Raw genomic sequence first — 26,513 nt, 5'->3', positions numbered from 1 at the left:
TAAACAAAAAAACTGATACTTGTGCCATATCAATGTGGCCATAATTTAAAAATTGCCAAATTGAACACAAGTTTCAACCGAGCTGATTTTAAAGCTCATTTTAATTCAAGGCAGTATTTAAAATATTCAAAAGTCAGAAACTTTTTTTATTTTTTTTTTATTTAGAATCCAAATCACTTTTAATTGGGGGGTGGAAGAGGTTTCTCCATCAAGCAAAGACAAATTAAGTCACAAATATTTCAGACAAAATTTTTGTTATGAGTCAAATATTTAAATTGTTTGTGTGTGAGAAAGATGCATTGTTTTTAATATACATTATTTCTAACTTGTATTCTCACTATTTTTATTTTTAGGAGGAACATAAACCCACTCGGGAATTCTTTATCAAATGGCAGGACATGTCCTATTGGCATTGCAGCTGGATTTCAGAATTGCAGGTAAATATATGGGGGGGGGGGGGAACTTTTCTCTGAATTTTTTCTTCCCCCCAAAAATACTAGACTCTGGTTTTATCCATTTTCATTGATTAATAAATCTATGAAATGGCTGTACACATTTTGTACATCCCGTTTCAAAAGATGACTGATGTTGTGGGTGGTGTGCAGGGTGTTGTGGCTAGATGGAGGGGGGTACATGAAATATGAAGAGATGTTGAATGTGGTGAAGCCTTCGATAGATAAGATCGCTGCCTGACAACCTTATGTTTCAGCAGGATTGCGTTTTTATACACAAGACGTGGTTGCTAAACAATGTTCCTCATCACTAATCGGCCTCTTTGTTTTTTAATATAGATGGAATTCTCGACAAAAACCAAATTCCTTATGAAAGAATAATAAAATAAAGATGACCAAATGAGTAAATCATGAGTTATAACCTTACAAACCTGACGTGTTCATGAAAGTGAATAAACTGGATTCAGTGCATATGTTTTTTTATTTTTATTGATCCCCGATTTATCGAAGAGGGACCTACGTTTTCAGTGGCGTCTGTGTCCGTTCGTTAGTCCGGACTATTACCAGATAATAGTCCATTAGTTTTTCCTGAAATTTTGCCACAAATTGTATTTCATTAAATAGATGTGTACAGTAAAAAAATGTTTTTTGCGAAAATTCCCGTTGCGTCCCCAAGGGCTCAAAAGAAGTCAAAAATGGTCCAAAATGACGTTTTGCCCCATAACTTTTGATCCCTCCATTAAGTTTTTTTTAAAACTTGGCCAAAATGTGGAGTCCATTGTTAATACAACTCCAGTAGAGGTGACCCTGGCAAAATTCTGGTTCGCATCCCCGGGAATTTTTAATGCTAGAAAACGCCCCATTTTTTGGGCTCTTTTTTTTTCATAATTCTCAACAAAAACTTGATATGTCTGACTATATAGTGGTTTTTCACGGTAGTCAACTCAAATATACATGGGTTAAGGCCTGAAACTGCACCGTTATCCATTTACTCTCGGATTCAGTGTCTTCAGGGGCTCAAAAGAGGTGTTGTGCGACCTAAGATTGCAATGAGTTTCTGTGAAGCACAGAATGGTACAGTGTTGCGAGTGAACGTCATTAGATAGGAAATGAGGTCTTGCCTTACCACCAACTCAACTTTGGTCGTTAACACTTCTCACATTCCTCATTTCTTCACAATTTTTTGTAGCGTCATCTCACATCCAGTACCAGAGGGGGACCACGCACACGTGGCTTGTTTTATTTTTTTTTTGAATGTGAAATTTATAATTGTGCATTTTTGTTTCAGTTGGATGTGTATCATCCTGCCATGTATCGTAATTACATGCGAAAAAATGATATGGATGAACCTCCACCACTGGAAGATGGCAGCAGTTATGGCCAGAAGGATCGCAATGACCAAGAAGATTCAGATAATCTAGAGGAGAAGTTCTACAGATATGGCGTGCGACCAGAGTGGTTGCAGGTCCATAGAGCAATCAACCACAAGTAAGCATTTTTTGTACCCTGACAAAGGAGAGATGTTCCTAGTAATTTACTCTTGGTTGCATTTTTTTTTCAATAACCACAACATGGATTTTTGGAAATTTTGCACAAACATTAGTCATCATGAAGGGGACCCTGCATGCTCGGCTTTTTTCTTCTCTGATTTAGTGCCTTTTTTAAATACTTTTCATTTTTTTGGTTGAGGTGGCTTTGATGAATCGCTATTGCTTCATAAAATTTGCCACCTGAATTACTTGAAACCTTAATTTAAAATAAACATTTCATAACTTTGTAAACAGAAAACGAAATCTTTTATTCATATCTTTTTAATGTGACAGAAAAAAAAATTCATTTTTCACTTTAAAAACAGATTGCAACTTGTTGAAAAGTCAATGCTAAAGAAATATTTAAAGACAGCAGGACTTTGGAATTTTCTTCCTGCTTCCCCAACTGTACTGACCTGCAGAAGTTCAAGTGTAATGTTAACAGAAATCTTGCTGCTAAACTCCCTATATAGTACCCCTTGAACTTAGGTCCCTCATAGAACCCCCCTACATCAAAGTGGCAACATACCTTGTTTGGGGTGAAAATGTAATAAAAAACAAACAACAAAAACAAACAGAATCTATTAAAATCAAAACAGTCATTGAATTAAAAACAAAAATCAAATTAGAGTTAATTAATAAAATGTTCTTTTCAAAACAAGTATGCAAATTTGCAACTATGGCATATAGATATAGTTTATAGAAAAAGCTGGTATATCTATTGTTGAAAGTTGAAATTGTATTCATGTGAGAAAATTTCATTTAGATTACTTATATTTGTCTTGTCTTACATGGAATGCAATGAAATTCTGTTTTCACATTATTTTAACTGAACGTAGACAGCTATTATGTTGTCCAAGGATGGAATACTGTTGCCATATCTGGGCAGGAGCTGCTAAAAACAGCCTATCCTGCCTTGACAGAGTACAAAATAGACTTCGTGGCTTAGTGGGGGATGCCCTTTTCTCTACCCTGCAACCTCTCTCCCACAGAAGAGACGTTACGAGCCTGTCCTTGTTTTATCGTTATTTCCATGGCAGGTGCTCGTCTGAACTCCAATCTCTGGTCCCCCCTCGCCAATCTTTCACGAAAAACACCCGTCTAGCTGAATTCACTGTGAAAATTTTCCCCCACTCTTTATCTGTGCCTAAATCAAAACGCAGATTCCATGAACAAAGCTTCTTTCTTAGAACTGCACGCCTGTGGAACTCTGTTCCGTCTGCCTGCTTCCCTCCGGACTACAACTTGGATGTCTTCAAGTCCAATGTTTACAAATTCCTAATGAACCGCCCCCTTAAGTAAACATTTCAGCAAATCTCCTCACTAATGTAATGTACTTGCAATAACCCTTATCCCTGAGTGGCTTCCGGGCCTTGATAAGTGGTGATCACTGTGTAAAAAAAAAAAAAAAAAAAAATGTTGTTCACATGAAAAAGTTATCCCTGTTGCTGATTTTTAAGGTGATTATTTGAAAATGCTTCGGATTAAGTCATCTCGGCTGGGCTAATTTAAAAAAATAAATTGTAACTAAATATTGTCAATCGATACGAAAACAAATAAAAATGGACTAGCTAAGTTTAAATTGTCAGCTTAAATGTTATTTACGTCTGACTTTGAAAATATGACAACTGAACTTTATATGTTCAGTGACTGGTGGCCCTGTAGAGGTACAGAATATTCTCATGTGTGAGTCGTCTTTTAGCTCGATAGAGGGAACTCACCTTCCTTGCAGTAGCTTGAATCAATTATTTGGGCATATTGGTTTGGAACATGGTTCCTGAAAGAGAAGAAAACCGTTTTTAAAGTTTAACTGACTTGCGATGATGTAGAGAAGCTAACTTGTTTCAACGGCAGTTCAATGTATTTGATGTACGTATTCTCTTTGCTTCAGAATGACCCGTGATGGGAAAGTGTGGTATTTGATGTACGTATTCTCTTTGCTTCAGAATGACCCGTGATGGGAAAGTGTGGTATTTGATGTACGTATTCTCTTTGCTTCAGAATGACCCGTGATGGGAAAGTGTGGTATTTGATGTACGTATTCTCTTTGCTTCAGAATGACCCGTGATGGGAAAGTGTGGTATTTGATGAAATGGAGAGATCTACCTTATGATCAGTCCACTTGGGAATCTGAAGATACCCTTAGAGATTTGAATCTTGACTGGAAAAAATATGTTGATGATTATGAGAACCTCAGGTAAGTTTTTTTATTTTATATGTATATACAATTGTAAAGATGAAGATAAACATGGTTAACGTTAGAACTTAATTGTGAGGCAAGGGTTGTGCAATCTCCAACCGCACCTCTCCTGAATCGGCACTGCTTGAGTCCAGTGGCAAGGAGAAGTCCAGGATGACTGGAAACAATGCAGTAATAAGCGGAGAGCACGTACAGCACCTGAAAGTCTCAGATGGTCACCCATTTAGTACTGACCAGGTTCTACATTGCTTAACTTTGGTGATCTAATGGGAACCAGTTTGTGAATGTGATTGTGCCGTATAATTAGTAGATAATGGCTCCATAGTAAAAATGTTCCAAGCAGAATAAATATTTGAAAGAAACTGTAACTAATTTACTGCTCCTTCTCCCCATGTTGAAATGATTAAAAAATTACTTTTCAAGATCTTATATTCATCAGATTATTTGCTGAAGATGACAAACTCAAAATCTGATACAATAATCTCGTATTAAAAGACGATACGATTACTATTGGTTTTGGGGCATATGAAAATCTTGCCAGCTTCTTGTACTTGAAACTGCATTCACCTTCAGTTGGGCCAGCTCAATCCATCTATGCCACTGTCTCTCCAAACCTAACAACCAAATGTGACAATTTGAAGTCAATTTACACCAGTCTGTGGCTTAATGGTTGATATTAGGAACTATAAATCCGTCACTGATTAGAGGTCAAAAATGGTCATAATTTGATAAATTAAACTAATTAAAAAATTTTCAGTACTACTGCATTTTAAATACCGTTTTTCTGTGAGTCTCACTTGGCAATGCTGAGCAGACGACGTAAACCATCGGATTATACGGAGTGAACGCAAGTCAATACCAAAAAAAAAAAAAAGAAATAACCTACCATAAGAATTTCATGAAATTTACTGTTTTATTTATTTTCTCATTGTTAACTTTTTAAAAAAATTTTTTCCTTGAAATTAGCAATTTTTTGTAGTTTTAAGAAACAAAGAAATTTAAAAAATTTTTTATTTATACATTTTTTCGTAAAACATTTTTTCCAAAAGAAAGGTGTATTTTTTACGTATTTGTTACAATTTTGGATATTTTTTTTTTTTTTTTTTTTTTTTTTTTTTTTTTTTAAAGCAGCTAATGACAACTGCAAATTTTTGTTTAATGCATTTTATACAAAAAATCTTTCTTCAGAATGCAAGGACTGTTTCTGGATAATTTCCAGCCTAGAATTGTTGATTATTCTTGTCACAAGAATAAACATTTGTTTTTACAACAGATCTTTTGAACCACAATGAAACTCTTCCCTTTTTTTTTTAAAAATGTTTTTCCAATTTTGCGTTGTCTGCTTGCTTGTCTTTTTTAACAACTTCGTTTCTCTTTGAATGAGCTCACTCTGCATTTTCCAGGCCAGTTTGCATTGTCTGCTGGGTGTTGCAGAGTGAGATTCATGGAAAAACGGGATTTAAAATGCAGTAGTAATCATAAATTTTCTTCAAGTTTTTTTTTGTATCACAAATAATTGTTAAACGTCCCGACTGCTTTTGATTAAATCTCATCTGTTTTTCTTGTTTCCGATTTGTAGGGCTATGATGTATGGCTCTAGAGATGATATGAAAAAGAAGAGTAAAGTGAAAGGCAAGAAAAACAAAGATGGGAAAGAAAGGGATTCCGACACACCAACTCGGACTTTAGCACCTCTCTACCCAACTACCGATGTAAGTCTACCTCTGTCTTTCATTAGCCTGTTTTCTACTGTTCCGTTGTCAGCTAATTTTAGCATTTCCAATCTATTGTTTTTAAGATATGTTTTTTTTTTTTTCTTTGATTAAATTCAAATTTTAAAACCTGAAAAGATGTTTAAAAAAAATTGTAAATTTTCTGTCTTTATTTTTTTGTTTCAGCTTCGAAAAAAACAGGATATCCAGCCAGACTATATCGACTCAACTGGTGGTACTTTACATGGCTATCAATTGGAAGGGCTGAATTGGTTGCGCTATTCCTGGGCCAATGGTACTGACACCATTTTGGCCGATGAAATGGGTCTTGGCAAAACCATTCAGACTATCACATTCCTATACTCTTTGTTCAAAGAAGTGAGTTAAAACGTATTTATATTTTCTCGTAATATATACCAATCCTTATTTAAGAAGCTCAATGTAATTACAGAGCAACATAGTAAATAAATGACAAAAGACTATATTCCAACGTTCATGATGTTGACCATCTTATAATTCAGTTGACATTTACAATTCTTGACAGTATCTGAAAGAATTGTAAATGTCAACTGAATTAAAGGAATAGATTATAGATGGTCAACATCATGAACTTTAGGATGAATGTTTTCGCATGTTTTATTTCCTTTAACGGAAATGTCTTTACATAATGTTCTATTGCTAAAGTGTTTTTTATTCAATAAGTCTGAAGAAAGGCTATTTATGTGAAAATTTTCAAACGCCATAATGTTTGAATTTGTCCAATTTGTTAGTTACAATTGTTTAAAAACTATGAAATACGCTTTTTGTTGCTATCAATTCTTTTTTTGAAGTCTTGGTTTTTGTTAATACAGTATATATATATATATATATATATATATATATATATATATATATATAAACTACATCATTTAATCACAAATTAATATACGAAAGTATAAATTTATGCATAAACTTTAAGTATTTACTTCAACAGTGCTCAATATGTAGGTCGGGCTAGGTAGTAAGTTATAAAATATATATGGCAATTAAGCTACACAGAATATTCTGCGTTTCATCCACGCTAGAATTCATCAGGCTTATCCATGAATCCTAGCGTGGATGAAACGCGGAATCTGTGTAGCTTAATCACCATATATATTTTATAACTTTATATAGTCATCCATATGCAGTACTGTTTTGCTGTTTCACAGCTCATCAGTGCAGCTAGACAGGCAACTGCCTCAAGCCAGGATCGAAACCCGACTGCCCAAATGACAGTCAAGGCTTCTCACCATTGTGCTATACGGTTGCTGCTGTGTGGGTAATGAATTAACGATGTTTTGACACACACACACACACACACACATATATATATATATATATATATATATAGCCACTGGCTTTATTTATGAGAGGAGACTGCTTGATATTTGACATATTATATGTATATATATTAGTGATGGGACGATTCTAATATTTTTCCTGATTCCGATACAATTCCAGTTCTTTATAAATCTCTAAATATTTAATTATGGGGTTGGTATTTTTTTGCAATTATCGTAAAAACGTGTTAAATGTGCAGATATTTTCTCAAACGTAAAAATGCACTTATGAGAGATGATCTATCGCTTGTGGTTTTACTGCTTCTTTAACATTGAAGGATTTTCATTATTTTATCGTTAACATCAACAGTAAAGGATTTTGCTTTAAACAAGATCTTGTAAAAAGCTAATTAAAGTTATCGTTTTCGGCATTGGAAAATGGGCACAAATTACTCCGATGAATCAACCTAATACTAATATATATATATAATATTCCTAATATTGAGCAATTCTCTTTCATAAATCTTTCATTAATACAACAAAACAATGTGCCAGGTATTCATCTTTAAGTATGCTAATTTGGGGTGGGGGTCATGATTCATGGTTGATTGTGTTATGACAATGTTACTCATCAGGGTTCACGCAAGCTTGAAAAGTCTTTGAATTGTGACTTTTGCCTTGAAAAGCCTTATTTCTAATATTACCTTGAAAAATCCTTGAAAATGTCTTGAAAAGGCCTTGCAAATCGTATTCTTTATGTCTTATAAAAAATTGTTGCAATATTAAAAATAAATACTATTAATTTTTTAAACATTAATAAAAATGCCATTAAACTATTTCTTTGGTATTGAACATAAAAATCGAAGTACATTGTTCGGAATTACATTGCATTATTGTGAATACAAGAGTCACATTTCTATCGCAAAGCTATCTGATGGTTTTTTCCATATAATAATATTGGGTGGTTTCATGATAAAGAGACGTAACTCTTGTATCCATAATACAGGAAATTTAAAAGTAAAGCAAACACAGCATAGACCAATCTACATTTAATCGTGCTCGGTGGCCAAATATAAGTGGATCAGGAATGTAAATATGATTTTTGTTGGCATATTGCTTGGAAATGGAAATGAGTTTTCGTGTTGTCAATTAAGTTTTTTTTTTGTTTATTTTATCATTGTTTTATATATAAAATTTTGTTTTGGAAAGTTGAATTTTGTCTGGAAAAGGCCTTGAAAATAGACATTGAAAATCTACGAACCCTGTATTTCATGTATCCACAAAGTCTTAACAAAATATATTTTATTTCTCGATCTTAGGTATTTACTCCGACAGCATTCAGCATGTGAGTAGAGCTAGATGAAACATGACACGTCTTATAGGAATAAAATACAGAAAATTCTGTGTAGCATATGTAGCGCATATATATATATATATATATACACTAGCATGGATAACCAGCATTGCCAGGGTCGACATGAAGTTTTTCATTATTATATGTCAACTCCATCGTTACTCCAACAAAAATTTCAAAAATAAAAGAACACATAAAAACACGAAAATGTACCCCCCCCCCCAAAAAAAAGCAGAAGTATGTGACAAACTCTCCACCAGATATCTCGGCAGAAGGGATACAAAGAGAAGCTATTCTTCTCCATATAGTGAGCACCGTTTTATGACTATATTCCAGTTTAAGCAAATTTTTTTTTTATGCTCCCTCAGTCTAAAAAGATTGCAACGAAAACAAACTGTAAATAATCTGGTTTCAAAAATACCAAAATAGAATTTGTGTAAACGGAAATAAACGTTTTTATGTTACATTGATTTTCCTTAATGTGATATGCAAATGACGTCATCTCTCAATCGTCTATTTTACACGAATCGTACTATATATAGGAATGAATGAAGTATTAAAGTAATGGATCTTTTGTATATATTAATCAAATTGTGAACAAACAAACAGGCAGGAATACGAAATATATATATATATATATATATATATATGCTTTCGTAACATGTCATGTATGTACAGAGGCTTTCCAACTTCATAAATATTGGTAAGCATTCCTTAAGTTCAACTCTGCAAGCGATAACAGTTTTGTGGAAATTTTAGAAGTTTATTGTGAACTTCTAAATCTTGTACATGTTAACCCTCGCTACTCCTGCCTAGTTTTATGGCTACAAGGGTCCAGATTAAAACACCATATGTTCACCAAAGAGTAGTTAATGGTTCCTTTTCTTGTTAAAAAACAAAAAAAGTAAAATAAATTGTATTTCGATGTATCTACTATTTAATGTAAGCTTTTGCTTTCTTTTTTTTTTTTTTTACACCTAGGGTCACTCTCGAGGTCCTTTCCTTGTTAGTGCACCACTCTCGACCATTATCAATTGGGAGAGAGAATTTGAATTCTGGGCTCCAGAGTTGTATGTTGTCACTTATGTAGGAGACAAAGATAGCCGTGCGGTTATCAGGTGAGTAGTTGTCCAATATTTATTTATTTTTTTCATTTTTTAAGTACGAACACAAATTGGATACTTATAACAATTTTAAAGAGAAACCTGCAGAATTTGTTCATTATTTTACAAATGTCATAATATGCACATTTGAAAGCTGAAAACGTCTGACGAAGATAAATTTCCTAAAATATTACATTATGGATCCTCAATTTAACCATGCTAATGCAAGTAAGAACACAATACATATAAAATATGATTAAAATATTATATACAGGGTGGAACAATAGAAAATATTGAGTACAATATTCAGGGTGGAACTATAAGCGTTTCCCTAAAGAAAACAGCACTGCAGCTTTATTTTTAAACTTCTATTGAAAAAAAATCAATTCAGGTAACTTAATTATGTAGTAGAGCTGACATCTATTCAATGTAGCCACCTTCAGCCTCAATAACCACCTCGATACAGGTCCAGAACTGGGAGCATGCTTTTTCCATAAGTGCCAGCGGGAGGTTCAACACTCGACGGATGGTGGCGATCAGGCTGACTTGGGTGATGTTCTCTGTGTGACCAAACGAAGTAGTTCAAGGGGTTTAGATCGGAGGAGGAGAGGGGTCAGTGAGAGAAGAGTACAAAGTTGTAGCATGCCTTCTGAAGCCAGCCCTGGGTCTCTTTGGACTCGTGGGCCAGCACTGAATCCTGCTGCCACACCCAGGATCTGCCAGCGGCCACCTGATTGCACTAGGGGATCACCATACTCTTCAGCATATCCAGGTACTCTTTAGTGTTGACTTTCAGTCTTTTCACTTATGAGATTTGTACACAACTGGCCAATTAGTAGATGGTCTGCAACAAAAAAATTTTCATTAAATGGAATCATGTTGTCTTTTCTAGAGTGACAATTTTATCATTCCACCCTGTACTGTTAAGTTTTATTTGCACAATGTTTCAATCGATGTAACCTGTGACCTTCAAGTGTATCTTGTCAAACTCGCGAATCTCTTGGTAAAATTTAGTTGTAAAGTTACACTTCTGGAAGTTGAAGGTTCAATCCTACAGCATGTTGGATTAAAATTTCTACCCAGTCATAGCTGAGGGAACGACAACATGCTATCCTGTTGATTATATAAACGGTTTCGTTTGAAATTCCATGCATATTCCTCGGTTTGACAAGATACAAACTGAAGAAGGTTTGATGTTATATCGACCGAAATATTTTGAAAATACACTCAAGATGAGAACACTTGTTACAAGAATCCAAATATGTATGGTTTGTTAAACCTAAGGTACTTATGCACTTATTGATCTGTGCTGAAATGTTATTTAAAAAGCCATTCTTAACATGGGGAGGGAGGTGTTTTGTGCTTATTCTGTAATAATCAAATAAAAAAAAAAACAAAACGTTAATTAAACTTGGAAATGCGATTAAAAAAATTAGCACCAAACCTAATAAGCCCCCCCCCTTCCCTCAAATTTTACAGGTATTCTGCAGTTGGTATTTTTTATTTTATTTATTTTTTTTTTTTTTTACCTCTCCCCATATTAAGAATGGCTTTCGGAATAAACATCCCCAACTTCAAAAATTATATTACATCCTAAAACCTACTATAAGAATTATTGACGGGTGATTCTCGTTCAGGTCTGCCGTTTTTCCTATAGCACATTTTAATATTCCCAATATTCACAAAGTCTCTTGATAGTTTACTTAGACTATGAAAAAAAAAAAATGAAAATGGCATTAACCCTATGCAGACATAACCGGCTTCCTTCAAAGGAGGAAGTTCCATGGCAGTATGAAATTGGTCCCCAGTCGCTTTTATATCCCTGTTAGGGGAAATGACAATGTAAGGTTTTTGCAACTCCTACAGTGCCTGGAATTTGCAAATCGGTCACCCATCTAGTACTGACCATGCCCAACGTTGCTTAACTCTGGTGATCGAGCGAGAACCAGGGTGTCAACGTGATTAGTCCATACTTAGACTAGACAAAACTTTGCATTAAATGACCACAAAAGTTTTTCTCTATAGATTATTGTGAATTTATCATCGATGGTTAGGAGTGGCATTGTTGAATCCTTTATCTGATACTAGCGTTTACCCGGCGTTGCCTGGGTGTTTGCAGGTGTGTGTGTAAAAAAAAAAAAGTTTTAGTAGAAAGGTAGGATTGAACCCTGTAGTCTTGATGCGGAAGTGGAAACAAAAGCCAACCACTTAACCATCTCGGCCACGAGTGAGAGAAATTGGTCATCGTGTTAAGTTAAGGGTTATAAAGTGAGTGAAAGAGGGTTGATTGACAGGTAGCCGCTTAATGAGGTCATCGCAGGAGCGTTACGATGATGTGGCAGTATTTTATTTACTGCGGGACAGCTTTTTGGGGGTTGTTTACTTTGTTTCAATGCAGGGCAGTTTTCGCTTCCCCAAGATTATGGTGGGGGGGGGGACCAGTTCCCAATTAAAAGGGGATTGTCCAAATTGAATAGCAATTGTCTGATATAAGGAGCCACTCCATATTAATCAAAAGCTGATTGCTTTCTGGACGTTCCGACGTGAAAGTCGAGAACACGCAACGTTTCAATTTAGTTTCACTTTATTTATACTTAAAATGTAAGTATAAAAATAGAGAGAAACATTGAAAAAAAAAAACAAAAAAACTAATGTAAGGCAAACGAATGATGTTAAATGTAAAAATTGAAAAAAAGAAAACAGAACAACGGACATTAAAACCGGGGGTGGGGGGTGGGTGAAAAATGGCATAAATAAGCCTGTTTCGATATTAAAATTTTAAAAATCGGTGGGTACCCGGGTGTTTTTGGGTGTGTGTGGTCGGTGGGGGGGGGGGTAATGAAAACCTAAGAATAAGCGAAGTAAAAAACCCCCCCCAAAAAAAACAGAAAAACGAACATTATGTGAAAAATGGCTTAAACAACACTACTTCAATATTTAAATTTAAAAAAATCGAAAAGAAAAAAAGACATCTCACACCACGATTCGAACCGAAAACGTCTAGATAATGAACCAATGTGCTAACCAACTGAGCTAAAATGACGTACGTGAAATTTAGTTAGTCTTCAACTATTTAAACTAAATCAGGTCATGACGTCATCTGACGCATGCGTAGAACCGGTCATCGTCACGAGAGGATGGTTCCCCCACCCCCTGTAGAAAATTGTCGATTTCGGGGTGAAAAAATGAACGTTTCGGCCAATTTTTCGGGCGAGGGATGGAGCTTCAATATGATACCAATTTTGTCAATTTTTGTTCTGTCTGTCGAAAGTTTTTAGCGGACACACATACATACATACATACATACATACATACATACACGCATTTTCGCTTTTATATATATATATATATATATATAGATTTGTGTCTCTTCCTTTTCAGGGAACACGAGTTCTCGTTTGATGAAGGAGCAATCCGAGGTGGAAGCAAAGCTTGCAAGATGAAGCAAGGCTACAATGTGAAATTCCATGTTCTACTCACATCGTATGAATTGGTCAGTATTGACCAGGCAACGCTGGGATCTGTTGAATGGGCAGTCTTAGTTGTAGACGAAGCTCACAGGTTGAAAAATAATCAATCCAAGGTAAGTCGCCTGCTCAACCACCGTAATGATATGTTGAGATTGATCCACCAGTATTGAACGTTAGATCATTCAACATCTATTTTTTTAACACAGAATTCAGTGACAGATTTAGTATGATTTTTAGAACTGGGTGCACATGAGCTTGAAAAGTTCTTGAATTTTATATTGAAAAGGTTGTATTTCTATTACCTTGAAAAAATATGGAAAATGTCTTGAAAATCCTATTAAATCCTATGTCCAGTAAAAATTTGTCGAAATATTAAAAATAAAATCGAAATAAATGCTATTAAGTAATATTTTAAGTATTAATAAAAATATCTTTAAAATATTTTATAAATATTGAAAATATAATCAAAATACGTTGTTCTGAAATTACATTGTATTATTTTGGATACAAGAGTTGCATCCCTTTATCACAAAACTATCTGATGTTTTCCATGTAATAACATCGGGTAGTTTCATGGTAATTCAAAAGTAAAGCGAACACAGAATAGACCTGTTTGCAATGCGGAAAATATCATTTAATTGTGCGTGGTTGGGCAAATACAAGTGGGCCAGGGAATACAAATTTTGTCAGGCATTGTTTTGTCAATTTAGTTTTTTTGTTTATTATATCATTGTTTTCTATATCAAAGTTTGTTTTGAAAACAATGATTTTGCCTAGAGAAGGCCTTGAAAATAGACATTGAAAATCTTTACGAACCCTGTAGGAATTGTATTATTTTGCAATGTAAAAAGGAAAAATTTTGCTTTTATTGAATTCAATTTAATTAAAAAAAAAAAACCAATACAGCAAAACCTTTATAATATACATACTCGTTACAGAACAAAGATGTCCAAAAGTTATATCCCACAGGATTAGTGAATCTCTTGACAAAGGCTTCCTTTCTAGGGCAATTGCTCTCGACATATCAAAGGCTTTCGACAAGGTATGGCATAAGGGTCTACTTCACAAGATTTCCAGCTACGGTATAACTGGAAATGTTTTCTCAATCATTAAATCATTTCTCTCCGATAGGCTCATAAGAGTAGTGGTAGATGAACAAAAATCGGAGGCCTGCAATATAAATGCTGGAGTCCCTTAGGGGTCAATCCTGGGCCCAACTCTCTTCCTGATCTACATCAATGACCTCCCTAAACACATACTTAAATCATTCGTTGACATCTATGCTGATGACACAACCATCTACGGCAACACATCAAAGGCTGTAAATGACAAAGTTCTCTCTGATTCTCTCTCCTCTGATCTCGAGCGCATGGTTCAGTGGGGGAAGATGTGGCTGGTTACCTTTAATGCATCCAAAACCAAACTCCTATCCTTACATCATCAACGCTCTGATCCCCATCTGGCATCAATTGTGATGGATGGCTCTCGTCTGGGTGAGGCCCCGTGTTTTGACAAGCTTCTGGGTTTGACCTTTACTCCTGATCTGAAATGGAACACGTACATCAAGTCTGTTGCCAAGGTCGCTGGAAAGATGGTGGGATCCTTCTACCGCTTCAGAAGATATCTCACTACGGATGCAATTCTCTATCTATATAAAAGCCAAGTACGTCCAAGGATGGAATACTGTTGCCATATCTGGGCAGGAGCTGCTAAAAACAGCCTTTCCTGTCTTGACAGAGTACAAAATAGACTTTGTGGCTTAGTGGGTGATGCCATTTTCTCTACCCTGCAACCTCTCTCCCACAGAAGAGACGTTGCGAGCCTATCCTTGTTTTATCGTTATTTCCATGGCAAATGCTCGTCTGAACTCCAATCTCTGGTCCCCCCTTGCCAATCTGCCAATCTTTCACGAAAAACATCCGTCTAGCTGAATCCACTGTGAAAAATTTCCCCCACTCTATATCTGTGCCTAAATCAAAACGCAGATTCCATGAACAAAGCTTCTTTCTTAGAACTGCACGCCTGTGGAACTCTGTTCCGTCTGCCTGCTTCCCTCCGGACTACAACTTGGTTGTCTTCAAGTCCAATGTTAACAAATTCCTAATGAACCGCCCCCTTAAGTAAACATATCAGCAAATCTCCTCACTAACGTAATGTACTTGCAATAACCCTTATCCCTGAGTGGCTTCTGGGCCTTGATAAGTGGTGATCACTGTGTAAAAGAAAAAAAAAGTCATTTTTTTTTTTTTTTTTTTTTTTTTTTAAAGATTTTTAGCAATTTTATTCGAAAATTGTAGTCATTATTATTAACCGGCTACAGTATGATCGTCTTCAAGGCCAACATAAACAAGTTCTTGATGAGCCGTCCCTTTAAGTAATCCAATTAACCAAATTTTAACTATTAATGATTACTAGGATATTGTCTCATTGACTAACATACTCATTAACTTATCCTTGAGTGGCTACCAGTGGTGACCTTTTGTAAAAAAAGAAAAAGAAAAAAAAACTTCTCGCTCTTTATTGATATTAATTAACAGCATTAGAAAATAGGATTGTCAGAAACCAAATAGATCCAACTTTTTTTGATTCCAAGTCACCTGGGAATCCAAGGAAGCTGCCAAAATTGTAATAATAATAATAATTTTTGAGATTTCATAAACATCTAAAAACTTCACAAGAAATGGCAGTTTTGCTAGTGCAGAAACACGTCCAATAAATTAATGACCAGGTTTGCAAGTATAAAAACTAAACTGTAGGAAGTCACTGAGTTCGCCCGTTCTCCATTTTTTTCTACTGGTCGCACGAAAATGACTCCGTGTTGTTGCTTGAGCAGGAGTCACCATGTCATGTATGGTTTTGATTTGAATTCTGTCACAAACATGTCACAATGAATGAATAGTTTCTTTTTCAAAGGCAGTTGGCTTTACACCCTCTTCTTTTAATATCCATAAGTTTATTAAACCAAACCAAATCCTCTATTTTATTGATTATAGGCTTTTTATTTACAACAAACAGAATATACAGATCAATTAGGTTTCAAGAACCTCATAAATAATTATGACAAGGATGGATCTGGGTTTATACCAGTTGATCTTCACACATGCACATGACATCTGCAGATAATAAAAATGAGTTTTGGTTTTACGTCAAAGGTCTTTTTTCTTTTTTTGATAAAGAGATTGATTTAAACAGGTGGCGAGGCATATAAGATTTATTTTTTAATGTAGCGTGCATGTTTACAAAACTTTAATAAATAATCGGAACTTTTCAAACTTTTTTTTTGATAAATTTTTACCAGCACCATTATTCGTCTCCCAACAAAGGAGAGACAGGACATAGTAATTCACTCTGTCATTTGTTCATGCTTTTCACAATAACCATAATTCGATTATTTTTGAAATTTTACACAAACATTAGTTATGGTGAAAGTAAATCTTTGCTAGAACGGATTTTCTTGGATAACTCTGGTTCCACCCCTTCCCCCTGGGACTATTATAGGGATAAAATTATCCCCAAATTATTCATTTGTTCGCACTTTTCTCAATAACGCCTGGGATATTCTAAAAATTTTGCGCAAACATTGGTCATGGTGAAATAAAATTTTTCACTTGTGGAGGGAGGCGGCATGCTTGGCTTATTGAATTTAAATGTAAACTGAAAGTAAACTTCTTATCATTGGCTTTTTTTAACGTTCGCATCTACATGTGAATTAGCACTTTTCTTTTTGATTGAAATATTTTGAATCTTTTTGTTTTATTTTTCTCATGCTAATCTTTTTCTTTCTTTCCTCAGTTCTTCCGTGTTTTAAGCGCTTACAAAATTGGTTACAAACTTCTGCTAACAGGAACTCCGTTGCAAAATAATCTGGAAGAACTTTTCCATTTGCTTAACTTTATGAGTCCCGAAAATTTCAAGTGAGTTTTTTCATTCCACCCCATTGTCTTCATTATTTTTTTTCCCCTTTTTTAAATTTTTTTTTATTGAGTTTGTCTACTGTTCTCTTTTTTGTCTCCCTTCTTTTTTGTCCCCCTTCTCTTTATTGTCTCCCTTCTCTTTATTATCTCCCTTCTCTTTTTTGTCTCCCTTCTCTTTTTTGTCCCCCTTCTCTTTTTTGTCCCCCTTCTCTTTTTTGTCTCCCTTCTCTTTTTTGTCTCCCTTCTCTTTTTTGTCTCCCTTCTCTTTTTTGTCCCCCTTCTCTTTTTTGTCCCCCTTCTCTTTTTTGTCCCCCTTCTCTTTTTTGTCCCCCTTCTCTTTTTTGTCCCCCTTCTCTTTTTTGTCCCCCTTCTCTTTTTTGTCCCCCTTCTCTTTTTTGTCCCCCTTCTCTTTTTTGTCTCCCTTCTCTTTTTTGTTCCCCTTCTCTTTTTTTTGTCCCCCTTCTCTTTTTTTTGTCCCCCTTCTCTTTTTTTTGTCCCCCTTCTTTTTTTTGTCTCCCTTCTCTTTTTTTTGTCCCCCTTCTCTTTTTTTTGTCCCCCTTCTCTTTTTTTTGTCCCCCTTCTCTTTTTTTTTGTCCCCCTTCTCTTTTTTTTGTCCCCCTTCTCTTTTTTTTTGTCCCCCTTCTCTTTTTTTTGTCTCCCTTTTTTTTTTGTCCCCCTTCTCTTTTTTTTGTCCCCCTTCTCTTTTTTTTGTCCCCCTTCTCTTTTTTTTGTCCCCCTTCTCTTTTTTTTGTCTCCCTTCTCTTTTTTTTGTCCCCCTTCTCTTTTTTTTGTCCCCCTTCTCTTTTTTTTGTCCCCCTTCTCTTTTTTTTGTCCCCCCTTCTCTTTTTTTTGTCCCCCCTTCTCTTTTTTTTGTCCCCCCTTCTCTTTTTTTTGTCCCCCCCTTCTCTTTTTTTTGTCCCCCCTTCTCTTTTTTTGTCCCCCCTTCTCTTTTTTTGTCCCCCCTTCTCTTTTTTTTGTCCCCCCCTTCTCTTTTTTTTGTCCCCCCCTTCTCTTTTTTTTGTCCCCCCCCTTCTCTTTTTTTTGTCCCCCCCCTTCTCTTTTTTTTGTCCCCCCCCTTCTCTTTTTTTTGTCCCCCCCCCCTTCTCTTTTTTTTGTCCCCCCCCTTCTCTTTTTTTTGTCCCCCCTTCTCTTTTTTGTGCCTCTTTTCTTTTTTTGTGTCCCTGTTTTCCGTCTACCTTTTTGCTTTTTTGGATCTTTTACAAAACTTTTTATGCATTGTCGACATTGTGTTAATTCTTTCGTTTAGTGACCTCCAAGGATTTTTAGATGAATTTGCTGATTTGTCTAAGGAAGACCAAGTGAAGAAGCTCCATGATTTGCTTGGTCCGCATTTGTTGCGACGGCTGAAAGCGGACGTACTTAAAGGAATCCCAGCCAAGAGCGAGTTCATTGTACGTGTAGAACTCAGCGCCATGCAAAAGTAAGTCTGACAACTTTTTATTTTTATTTTTGTGTTCCATACATATGGTGAGTTCACGATTCTTTGTGGATCTGTATCATCCTAAATATTTTGATATGGTTTGCATCATCTTTCGAATTTGTTCTTATCTGCAAAGATATTTTCGGGATAGAGAGGGAAGTCTAAATTGGTTGAATGAGCCAAAATGATTTCTCATTAATATCAATCTTTTTTTGTCAATGAAACTTTATTGCTGTGGCCTTGCAAGTCGGTAATAATCAAAATAAACACAATATTTAACAAATATGTTGGAAAGTGTACATCATGATTCTGTGGCCAAAGCTGCTGTTGGGCTTTGATGTAACTGTATTGTGTCAAGGTAAATCCATTTATTCTTAGAATAAGATCAGCTTACACCATCACTGTTCTTTCAGAAAAAAATAAAGATATATGATTATCGGAGCTTTTTTTTATTTTATTTTATTGAACCAACTTGGAAAAATATCCTAGGTTAAATTAAGATTCAGGCATTTTAAAACAACAAAAATTAAGTTTATTAAATTGAATCATTGAAGAATTTGATATTTAAATTATTAAACATGATCAAATATGAGATTGTTAAACGTGATCAAATATGAGATTGTTAAACGTGATCAAATATGAGATTGTTAAACGTGATCAAATATGAGATTGTTAAACGTGATCAAATATGAGATTGTTAAACGTGATCAAATATAATGAGATTGTTAAACGTGATCAAATATAATGAGATTGTTAAACGTGATCAAATATAATGAGGTTGTTAAACGTGATCAAATATAATGAGATTGTTAAACGTGATCAAATATAATGAGATTGTTAAACGTGATCAAATATAATGAGATTGTTAAACGTGATCAAATATAATGAGATTGTTAAACGTGATCAAATATAATGAGGTTGTTAAACGTGATCAAATATAATGAGGTTGTTAAACGTGATCAAATATAATGAGATTGTTAAACGTGATCAAATATAATGAGATTGTTAAACGTGATCAAATATAATGAGATTGTTAAACGTGATCAAATATAATGAGGTTGTTAAACGTGATCAAATATGAGGTTGTTAAACGTGATCAAATATGAGATTGTTAAACGTGATCAAATATAATGAGGTTGTTAAACGTGATCAAATATAATGATGTTGTTAAACGTGATCAAATATAATGAGATTGTTAAACGTGATCAAATATAATGAGGTTGTTAAACGTGATCAAATATAATGAGGTTGTTAAACGTGATCAAATATAATGAGGTTGTTAAACGTGATCAAATATGAGGTTGTTAAACGTGATCAAATATAATGAGGTTGTTAAACGTGATCAAATATAATGAGGTTGTTAAACGTGATCAAATATAATGAGGTTGTTAAACGTGATCAAATATAATGAGGTTGTTAAACGTGATCAAATATAATGAGGTTGTTAAACGTGATCAAATATAATGAGATTGTTAAACGTGATCAAATATAATGAGATTGTTAAACGTGATCAAATATAATGAGATTGTTAAACGTGATCAAATATAATGAGGTTGTTAAACGTGATCAAATATAATGAGGTTGTTAAACGTGATCAAATATAATGAGGTTGTTAAACGTGATCAAATATAATGAGGTTGTTAAACGTGATCAAATATAATGAGGTTGTTAAACGTGATCAAATATAATGAGGTTGTTAAACGTGATCAAATATAATGAGGTTGTTAAACGTGATCAAATATAATGAGGTTGTTAAACGTGATCAAATATAATGAGGTTGTTAAACGTGATCAAATATAATGAGGTTGTTAAACGTGATCAAATATAATGAGGTTGTTAAACGTGATCAAATATAATGAGATTGTTAAACGTGATCAAATATAATGAGGTTGTTAAACGTGATCAAATATAATGAGGTTGTTAAACGTGATCAAATATAATGAGGTTGTTAAACGTGATCAAATATAATGAGGTTGTTAAACGTGATCAAATATGAGATTGTTAAACGTGATCAAATATAATGAGATTGTTAAACGTGATCAAATAAATCTTAAATATACAAAATATAAATTCTTTAAGAACTATCTAGTTTATTTAGACTACTGTTCTTATTGTGAGTGGTATTTTCATGTTTCGGGTAATGTAACCTGCGACCTTCTTTGAGTGTATCTTATTCAACTGGAGGTGAGCGTCTGCATGGAATTTCGAATGTAATTTATTTAATCTACCTGCGTAGTATAATAGTTTGGAATTCTAAAAAAAAAAATATTTTATGAAAAAAAAAAACCATAAAAATGAAAACTTTCTCTTGAATTTCTCAATAAATTTGCCTGTTATTCACTGATTTAATAATTTTTTTAATCTTTCTTATAGGAAATATTACAAATATATCCTTACTCGCAATTTTGGGGCCCTCAACTCGAAAGGAGGTAATCAAGTCTCTCTGTTGAACATTATGATGGATTTAAAGAAATGCTGTAACCATCCATATCTCTTTCCTATTGCCGCATCAGTAAGTCTCTATTTTCTCTTTCAGTTTTTAAGCGTGACTCGTTTATTGCATGATTTATGTTTTTGTTAATACTCACAAACAATTTGTACAGTTCAATAGAAATCATATTTTATTGCTATTCAATTTATTAGACAAAAGATGGAACAAGTTGTACAGTTCAATAGAAATCATTTTATTGCTATTCAATTTATTAGACAAAAGATGGAACAAGTTGTACAGTTCAATAGAAATCATTTTATTGCTATTCAATTTATTAGACAAAAGATGGAACAAGTTGTACAGTTCAATAGAAATCATTTTATCGATATTCAATTTGACAAAATGAAACAATTTGTATAATTCAAAAGATCATATTTTATTGATACTCAATTTATTTGACAAAAAATAAGCAAGTTGTATAGTTCAATAGAAATCATTTTATTGATATTCAGTTTGTTTGATGAAAATAAAACAAGTTGTATAGTTCAACAGAAATCATAGGCCAAAATGAGTTCACCACATAATCGTTTCCGCTCAAGGGGGAAAAGTTTGCTTGAGCTAACTTTCATAGAACGGATCAGGTGTTCACACACATTTTTAGCATGCAAGCTACTTAAGACTTAACTAAGCCAAAATGACCTACCACCTACTAAAAATGCAAAAACATTGTCTATTACAAAAGCCGTTCTTAACATAAGGAGGTTGGGTTGGGAGTTGGGCAATATTAACAACAGCCGTACTTAAACTCTTTACAAGGGTGGGGCATGCTTCCATGCTTCCACCGGGCAACGCCGGTTAATGGGTCCTGCTAGTTTATAAATATATTGTAATGTTGTAAATTACTTGTACAGTATATGCGTTTGTACGTTGCATTACTGCATCAATTGCACAGTGCAACTCTGCACATTTTTTGCCATTACTCTGATGACTTGCTTTAGATGGAATCAGTCAAGAATGCATTGTCTGCACAGTAGCTGCTAATAGCCAGCCTCAAGCAAACTTGGAGATGTTCGTCAGTCATGGTGGAGCGGTATTTGTACTTGATGATTTCCGGGGGGGGGGGGCTGATTGCCATAAATAAGTACACCAAAAGAATGCAGTGAAGAAGGTAGCACGTTTACTGATGTTTGGCTCTTCTATGGATAATAGTGAGGGGTACCCGGCGTTGCCCGGGTGTTTTGGAGGTTTGTGTGTGTGTGTGTGTGGAAACTCCGGGGGTGGGAGGGGTTAAAAAAAAAAAAAAAAAGTAAGTATGAGGATCGAATCCGAAGCTTTGAGGCAAAGTTGTAAATTAAAGTGTGAAAAAAAAAAACGTGCGACGTTAACCATTGCCCCACCGCGAGATGCTAACGGAAACACATTTGAATTTATTTAATTAGTTCGATTTGGCAGGTGCTCGTTTTAATGAGTTAATGAGGTCAAGTTTGACTGCGGGATAGTATTCATTTACTGCTGAATGCTCCCCCCCCCCAAGATGTTATAGGAAAAAGACTAACCCACATGCGGCGAGCGACAAATGTTGAATATTTATCTTCCTGAAATCGAGCAAATTAAATAGACAGGCGAGCTTCGTTGTTAACTGTGAGATATTACGATTTATATGTGATTTAAAAAGTTGTAAGGCGACCGACCACTTCTCTGAAAAAAGCCTTTTGTTGACATACAGAAAAAGCGAACACACATACATACATACATACATACATACATTTTCGCTTTTATATATATAGATGTTCCATAATACTGAATGTCGCCTTAGAGTATCAGAATCTCATCCCTTACTCTAGAAGAATTCAAGTCAGACAATGTTGCAATTTTTGATCTGACTGAAACAATTGCAGCATCTTCCTAGAAAGATAGCACATAAATGTAGTGATCAATTCACGTGAAATAAAGTCTTAAAAGCGTTTATTAATCTCTGAAAGAGAAAAAAATTGCCAATTTGCTTTATCTAGTGTGTACTATCCAGCTGCGCACATGGCTGTTTTCGTGTCTCCAGTTCTGGTATGAGGTTCTGAAAGTTTGCCAGCACCAATGTTTGTTTTATTTAATGCTATGTGATCTACCTACAATGTCTTTGTGAAATTTCAGCCCCGCCACAAACCAAACTCTTTTGGATTTCATTTCCAAGAATGACATGCTTCAAGCAGAGCAGAGATTTTGTGGACATTGGAAACTAAGTGACCACACATCGTATCGATCAACTGAACATGTTGGAAATGTATTCCGGTCAATGTTCCCTGAGAATGCAATAAGTTTGCGGGTGGTGGAGAGAAAAAAAAAAAAAAAGCCCCAACATATTTGTATGAAAATGATGCACTTTTCACAACTTACTTGGCTGATCTTTGTTACAGCAAGTTGCTTAAAGTTGTGGAGACTGTTCTGGTGCTCTCTCATGGTCAGGCTAGTATCGAGAGATGATTTTCTGGGAACAAAGAAATAGAGGTGGAGAAAATGAAGACTGAAACTGTATTGGCACAGAGGATCATCTGTAACCAGGTTAAGGCAGCTGGAGGAGTTGTATCAAGGCTTCCTTTCTAGGGCAATTGCTCTTGACATATCAAAGGCCTTCGACAAGGTATAGCATAAGGGCCTACTTCACAAGATTTCCAGCTACGGTATAACTGGAAATGTTTTCTCAATCATTAAATCATTTCTCTTCGATAGGCTCATAAGAGTAGTGGTAGATGGACAAAAATCGGAGGCCTGCAATATAAATGCTGGAGTCCCTTAGGGGTCAATCCTGGGCCCAACTCTCTTCCTGATCTACATCAATGACCTCCCTAAACACATACTTAAATCATTCGTTGACATCTAGGCTGATTACACGACCATCTACGGCACACATCAAAGGCTGTAAATGACAAAGTTCTCTCTGATTCTCTCTCCTCTGATCTCGAGCGTGTGGTTCAGTGGGGGAAGATGTGGCTGGTTACCTTTAATGCATCCAAAACCAAACTCCTATCCTTACATCATCAACGCTCTGATCCCCATCTGGCATCAATTGTGATGGATGGCTCTCGTCTGGGTGAGGCCCCGTGTTTTGACAAGCTTCTGGGTTTGACCTTTACTCCTGATCTGAAATGGAACATGTGCATCAAGTCTGTTGCCAAGGTCGCTGGAAAGATGGTGGGATCCTTCTACCGCTCCAGAAGATATCTCACTACTGATGCAATTCTCTATCTATATAAAAGCCAAGTACGTCCAAGGATGGAATACTGTTGCCATATCTGGGCAGGAGCTGCTAAAAACAGCCTTTCCTGTCTTGACAGAGTACAAAATAGATTTCGTGGCTTAGTGGGTGATGCCCTTTTCTCTACCCTGCAACCTCTCTCCCACAGAAGAGACGTTGCGAGCATATCCTTGTTTTATCGTTATTTCTATGGCAGGTGCTCATCTTAACTCCAATCTCTGGTCCCCCCTCGCCAATCTTTCACGAAAAACACCTGTCTAGCTGAATCCACTGTGAAAAATTTCCCTCACTCTATATCTGTGCTTAAATCAAAACGCGGATTCCATGAACAAAGCTTCTTTCTTAGAAGTGCACACCTGTGGAAGTCTGTTCCGTCTGCCTGCTTCCCACCTGACTACAACTTGGATGTGTTCAAGTCCGTTAACAAATTCCTAATGAACCGCCCCCTTAAGTAAACACTTCATCAAATCTCCACACTAACGTAATGTACTTGCAATAACCCTTATCCCTGAGTGGTTTCCGGGCCTTGATAAGTGGTGATCACTGTGTAAAAAAAAAAAAAAAAAGTCTCAATAACGAATCTCCTAATTGTTTCATGCTCCAAAGGTATGACGTGTGCCTAGAAAAACAAAGGATAGAGACACAGATGAACAGAAACTGAAGAGAAAGGCAAACTTTGAGCAAATAGAAAAACTGATTAAGAAAATGACATTATGACATCAGCAAATGTCCTTATTCTGAAAGCAGAGAATTCTGGAAATGGAATCTGTTGACAAAGTCAAATGTCTTTAGAAAATCAACTTCTGAAAAAAAAAAAAAAAAATGGCTAAGCTCTAAGAAATTGTTCAAACTAAACAAGAACTGAAAATCGTTTATAATTACAAGATTACAAAAATGTAGTCGTGAGTTTAAGTTGTAAATAGTTGACCAGTTTTGTTCTGCGTTAGCTTTGTGTAAATAACTGTGACATTTAAAACTACTTGATGAAATAAAGAGATAAATTAAAATGATTTTTTCTGATGTCGATTAAGTTTATTGGTTTATTATATCATTATTCCTTATACGAAACTTTGTTTTGGAAACTTGAATTGTGTTTGTAGAAAGCCTTGGACAACTTAGAAAAGCCTTGAAAATGGACCTTGAAAATCTGTACAAACCCGATTACCAGCTTTCTTTTTCCTGCGTTTCATTAAGTTTTTTTAATGTTAATATAACCTACAAACTAAGATGAATTAGTTTATCATAATTGATATATAAAAACTTAATTTGAATTCATTATTGAGATGAGTGATTTGTATTATTTATCCATTTATTTATTGCAAACAATTATTCTCATCTTCAAGTAATTATTTCACAAAGTATTGTGTAGCAGGAGTTCCATATTTTTATTTTGTCCTTCTGCCAATATCCTCCACCCAGGCAAAAGTTAATTATCAACTCATTGAATTCACTGTCCTCTTTGGCCTAATGGTTAGTGTAGAAAATTAATTACACACCTCTCTCTTTCTTTTTACCATGTGGAAACTATTCTTAACATCGCTTCGTCCTTGTGCCAATATCCTCCACCTGGGCAATGCCGGGTACTCTTTGCTAGTTAGTGTTAAGAACAAATAAATATTTACTGATTTTTTTTTTTTTTTTTTTTTTTTCCTCCTGCAGGAAGCACCCCGTTTACCGAATGGTGCATTTGAAGGAAACAGTTTAATCAAGGCTTGTGGGAAATTGGATTTATTACACAATATGCTGCGACTACTCAAAGACGGTGGTCATCGTGTGTTGATCTTCTCACAGGTGAGCTTTATTTTCCTTTCTCTCTGACCTCTAGTTGCATTTTATTTTGTGTCGAAATAACAAAAGCCACAATGATGCATTAACACAAATTTGCTTTTATATCCAAGCAAGCTTTCATAGGGAAAATAACAGGTGCTTGTCTGCATTTGGGCCTATAAAATTTTTTTTTTTTTTTTCTAAGAAAAATCTTTGATATATGTACATATTACCACACGAAGATGTCATATTCCAAAAATCACGTTAATCGATCAAATAGTTTAAGAAAATCAAATTTTATGACACATTTTATCGAAGGATTAATGCGCCATCTTACTTACAAATGATCGGAAATGTAGGATCAACAAGGGCACTTTTATAGGCTTTCAGGGGCGTTGAAAACAAAAATAATGTTTATAAACACAATTTAACGCAAAATGAGCCCTCACATGTTGCCCCCTCCCCTCCAAATCCTGTGTTTACATTAGTGGGGGGGGGGTGTTGTTTAATTTTCTTTAAAAAAAAATACAAAAAAAACTACTTGATTGGTTTGTGATTTTTGGAATATAACATCTTTATGTGGTGAAAG

General features: G+C 35.1%; 1 protein-coding gene across 41 annotated transcripts in view; it reads left to right on the top strand.

Moving 5' to 3' along the window:
- LOC145270472 (ATP-dependent chromatin remodeler CHD4-like) overlaps window positions 1-26,513 on the top strand; it is a 251,553-nt gene that overhangs the window by 119,980 nt on the left and 105,060 nt on the right. For all 41 annotated transcript variants that reach the window (XR_013865378.1, XR_013865376.1, XR_013865377.1 and 38 more), the window contains 11 exons: window positions 354-437; window positions 1,741-1,940; window positions 4,038-4,178; window positions 5,761-5,893; window positions 6,080-6,271; window positions 9,530-9,666; window positions 13,033-13,234; window positions 16,914-17,035; window positions 18,303-18,476; window positions 20,850-20,988; window positions 25,817-25,948. Coding sequence is in view for 37 of the 41 variants with exons in the window: in XM_080126123.1 (XP_079982249.1) it covers window positions 354-437; window positions 1,741-1,940; window positions 4,038-4,178; window positions 5,761-5,893; window positions 6,080-6,271; window positions 9,530-9,666; window positions 13,033-13,234; window positions 16,914-17,035; window positions 18,303-18,476; window positions 20,850-20,988; window positions 25,817-25,948 (1,656 nt within the window). In the remaining 4 variants the exon portion in view is untranslated. The remainder of the gene's footprint in view (window positions 1-353; window positions 438-1,740; window positions 1,941-4,037; window positions 4,179-5,760; window positions 5,894-6,079; window positions 6,272-9,529; window positions 9,667-13,032; window positions 13,235-16,913; window positions 17,036-18,302; window positions 18,477-20,849; window positions 20,989-25,816; window positions 25,949-26,513) is intronic.

This window comes from Euprymna scolopes, chromosome 46 (genome assembly GCF_053919585.1).
Source record: "Euprymna scolopes isolate OS-2025 chromosome 46, ASM5391958v1, whole genome shotgun sequence".
NCBI classification, from domain to species: Eukaryota; Metazoa; Mollusca; class Cephalopoda; order Sepiida; family Sepiolidae; genus Euprymna; species Euprymna scolopes.
The sequence above is the reverse complement of the archived record's forward strand: the minus strand, read 5'-3'. Positions and strand labels throughout refer to the sequence as shown.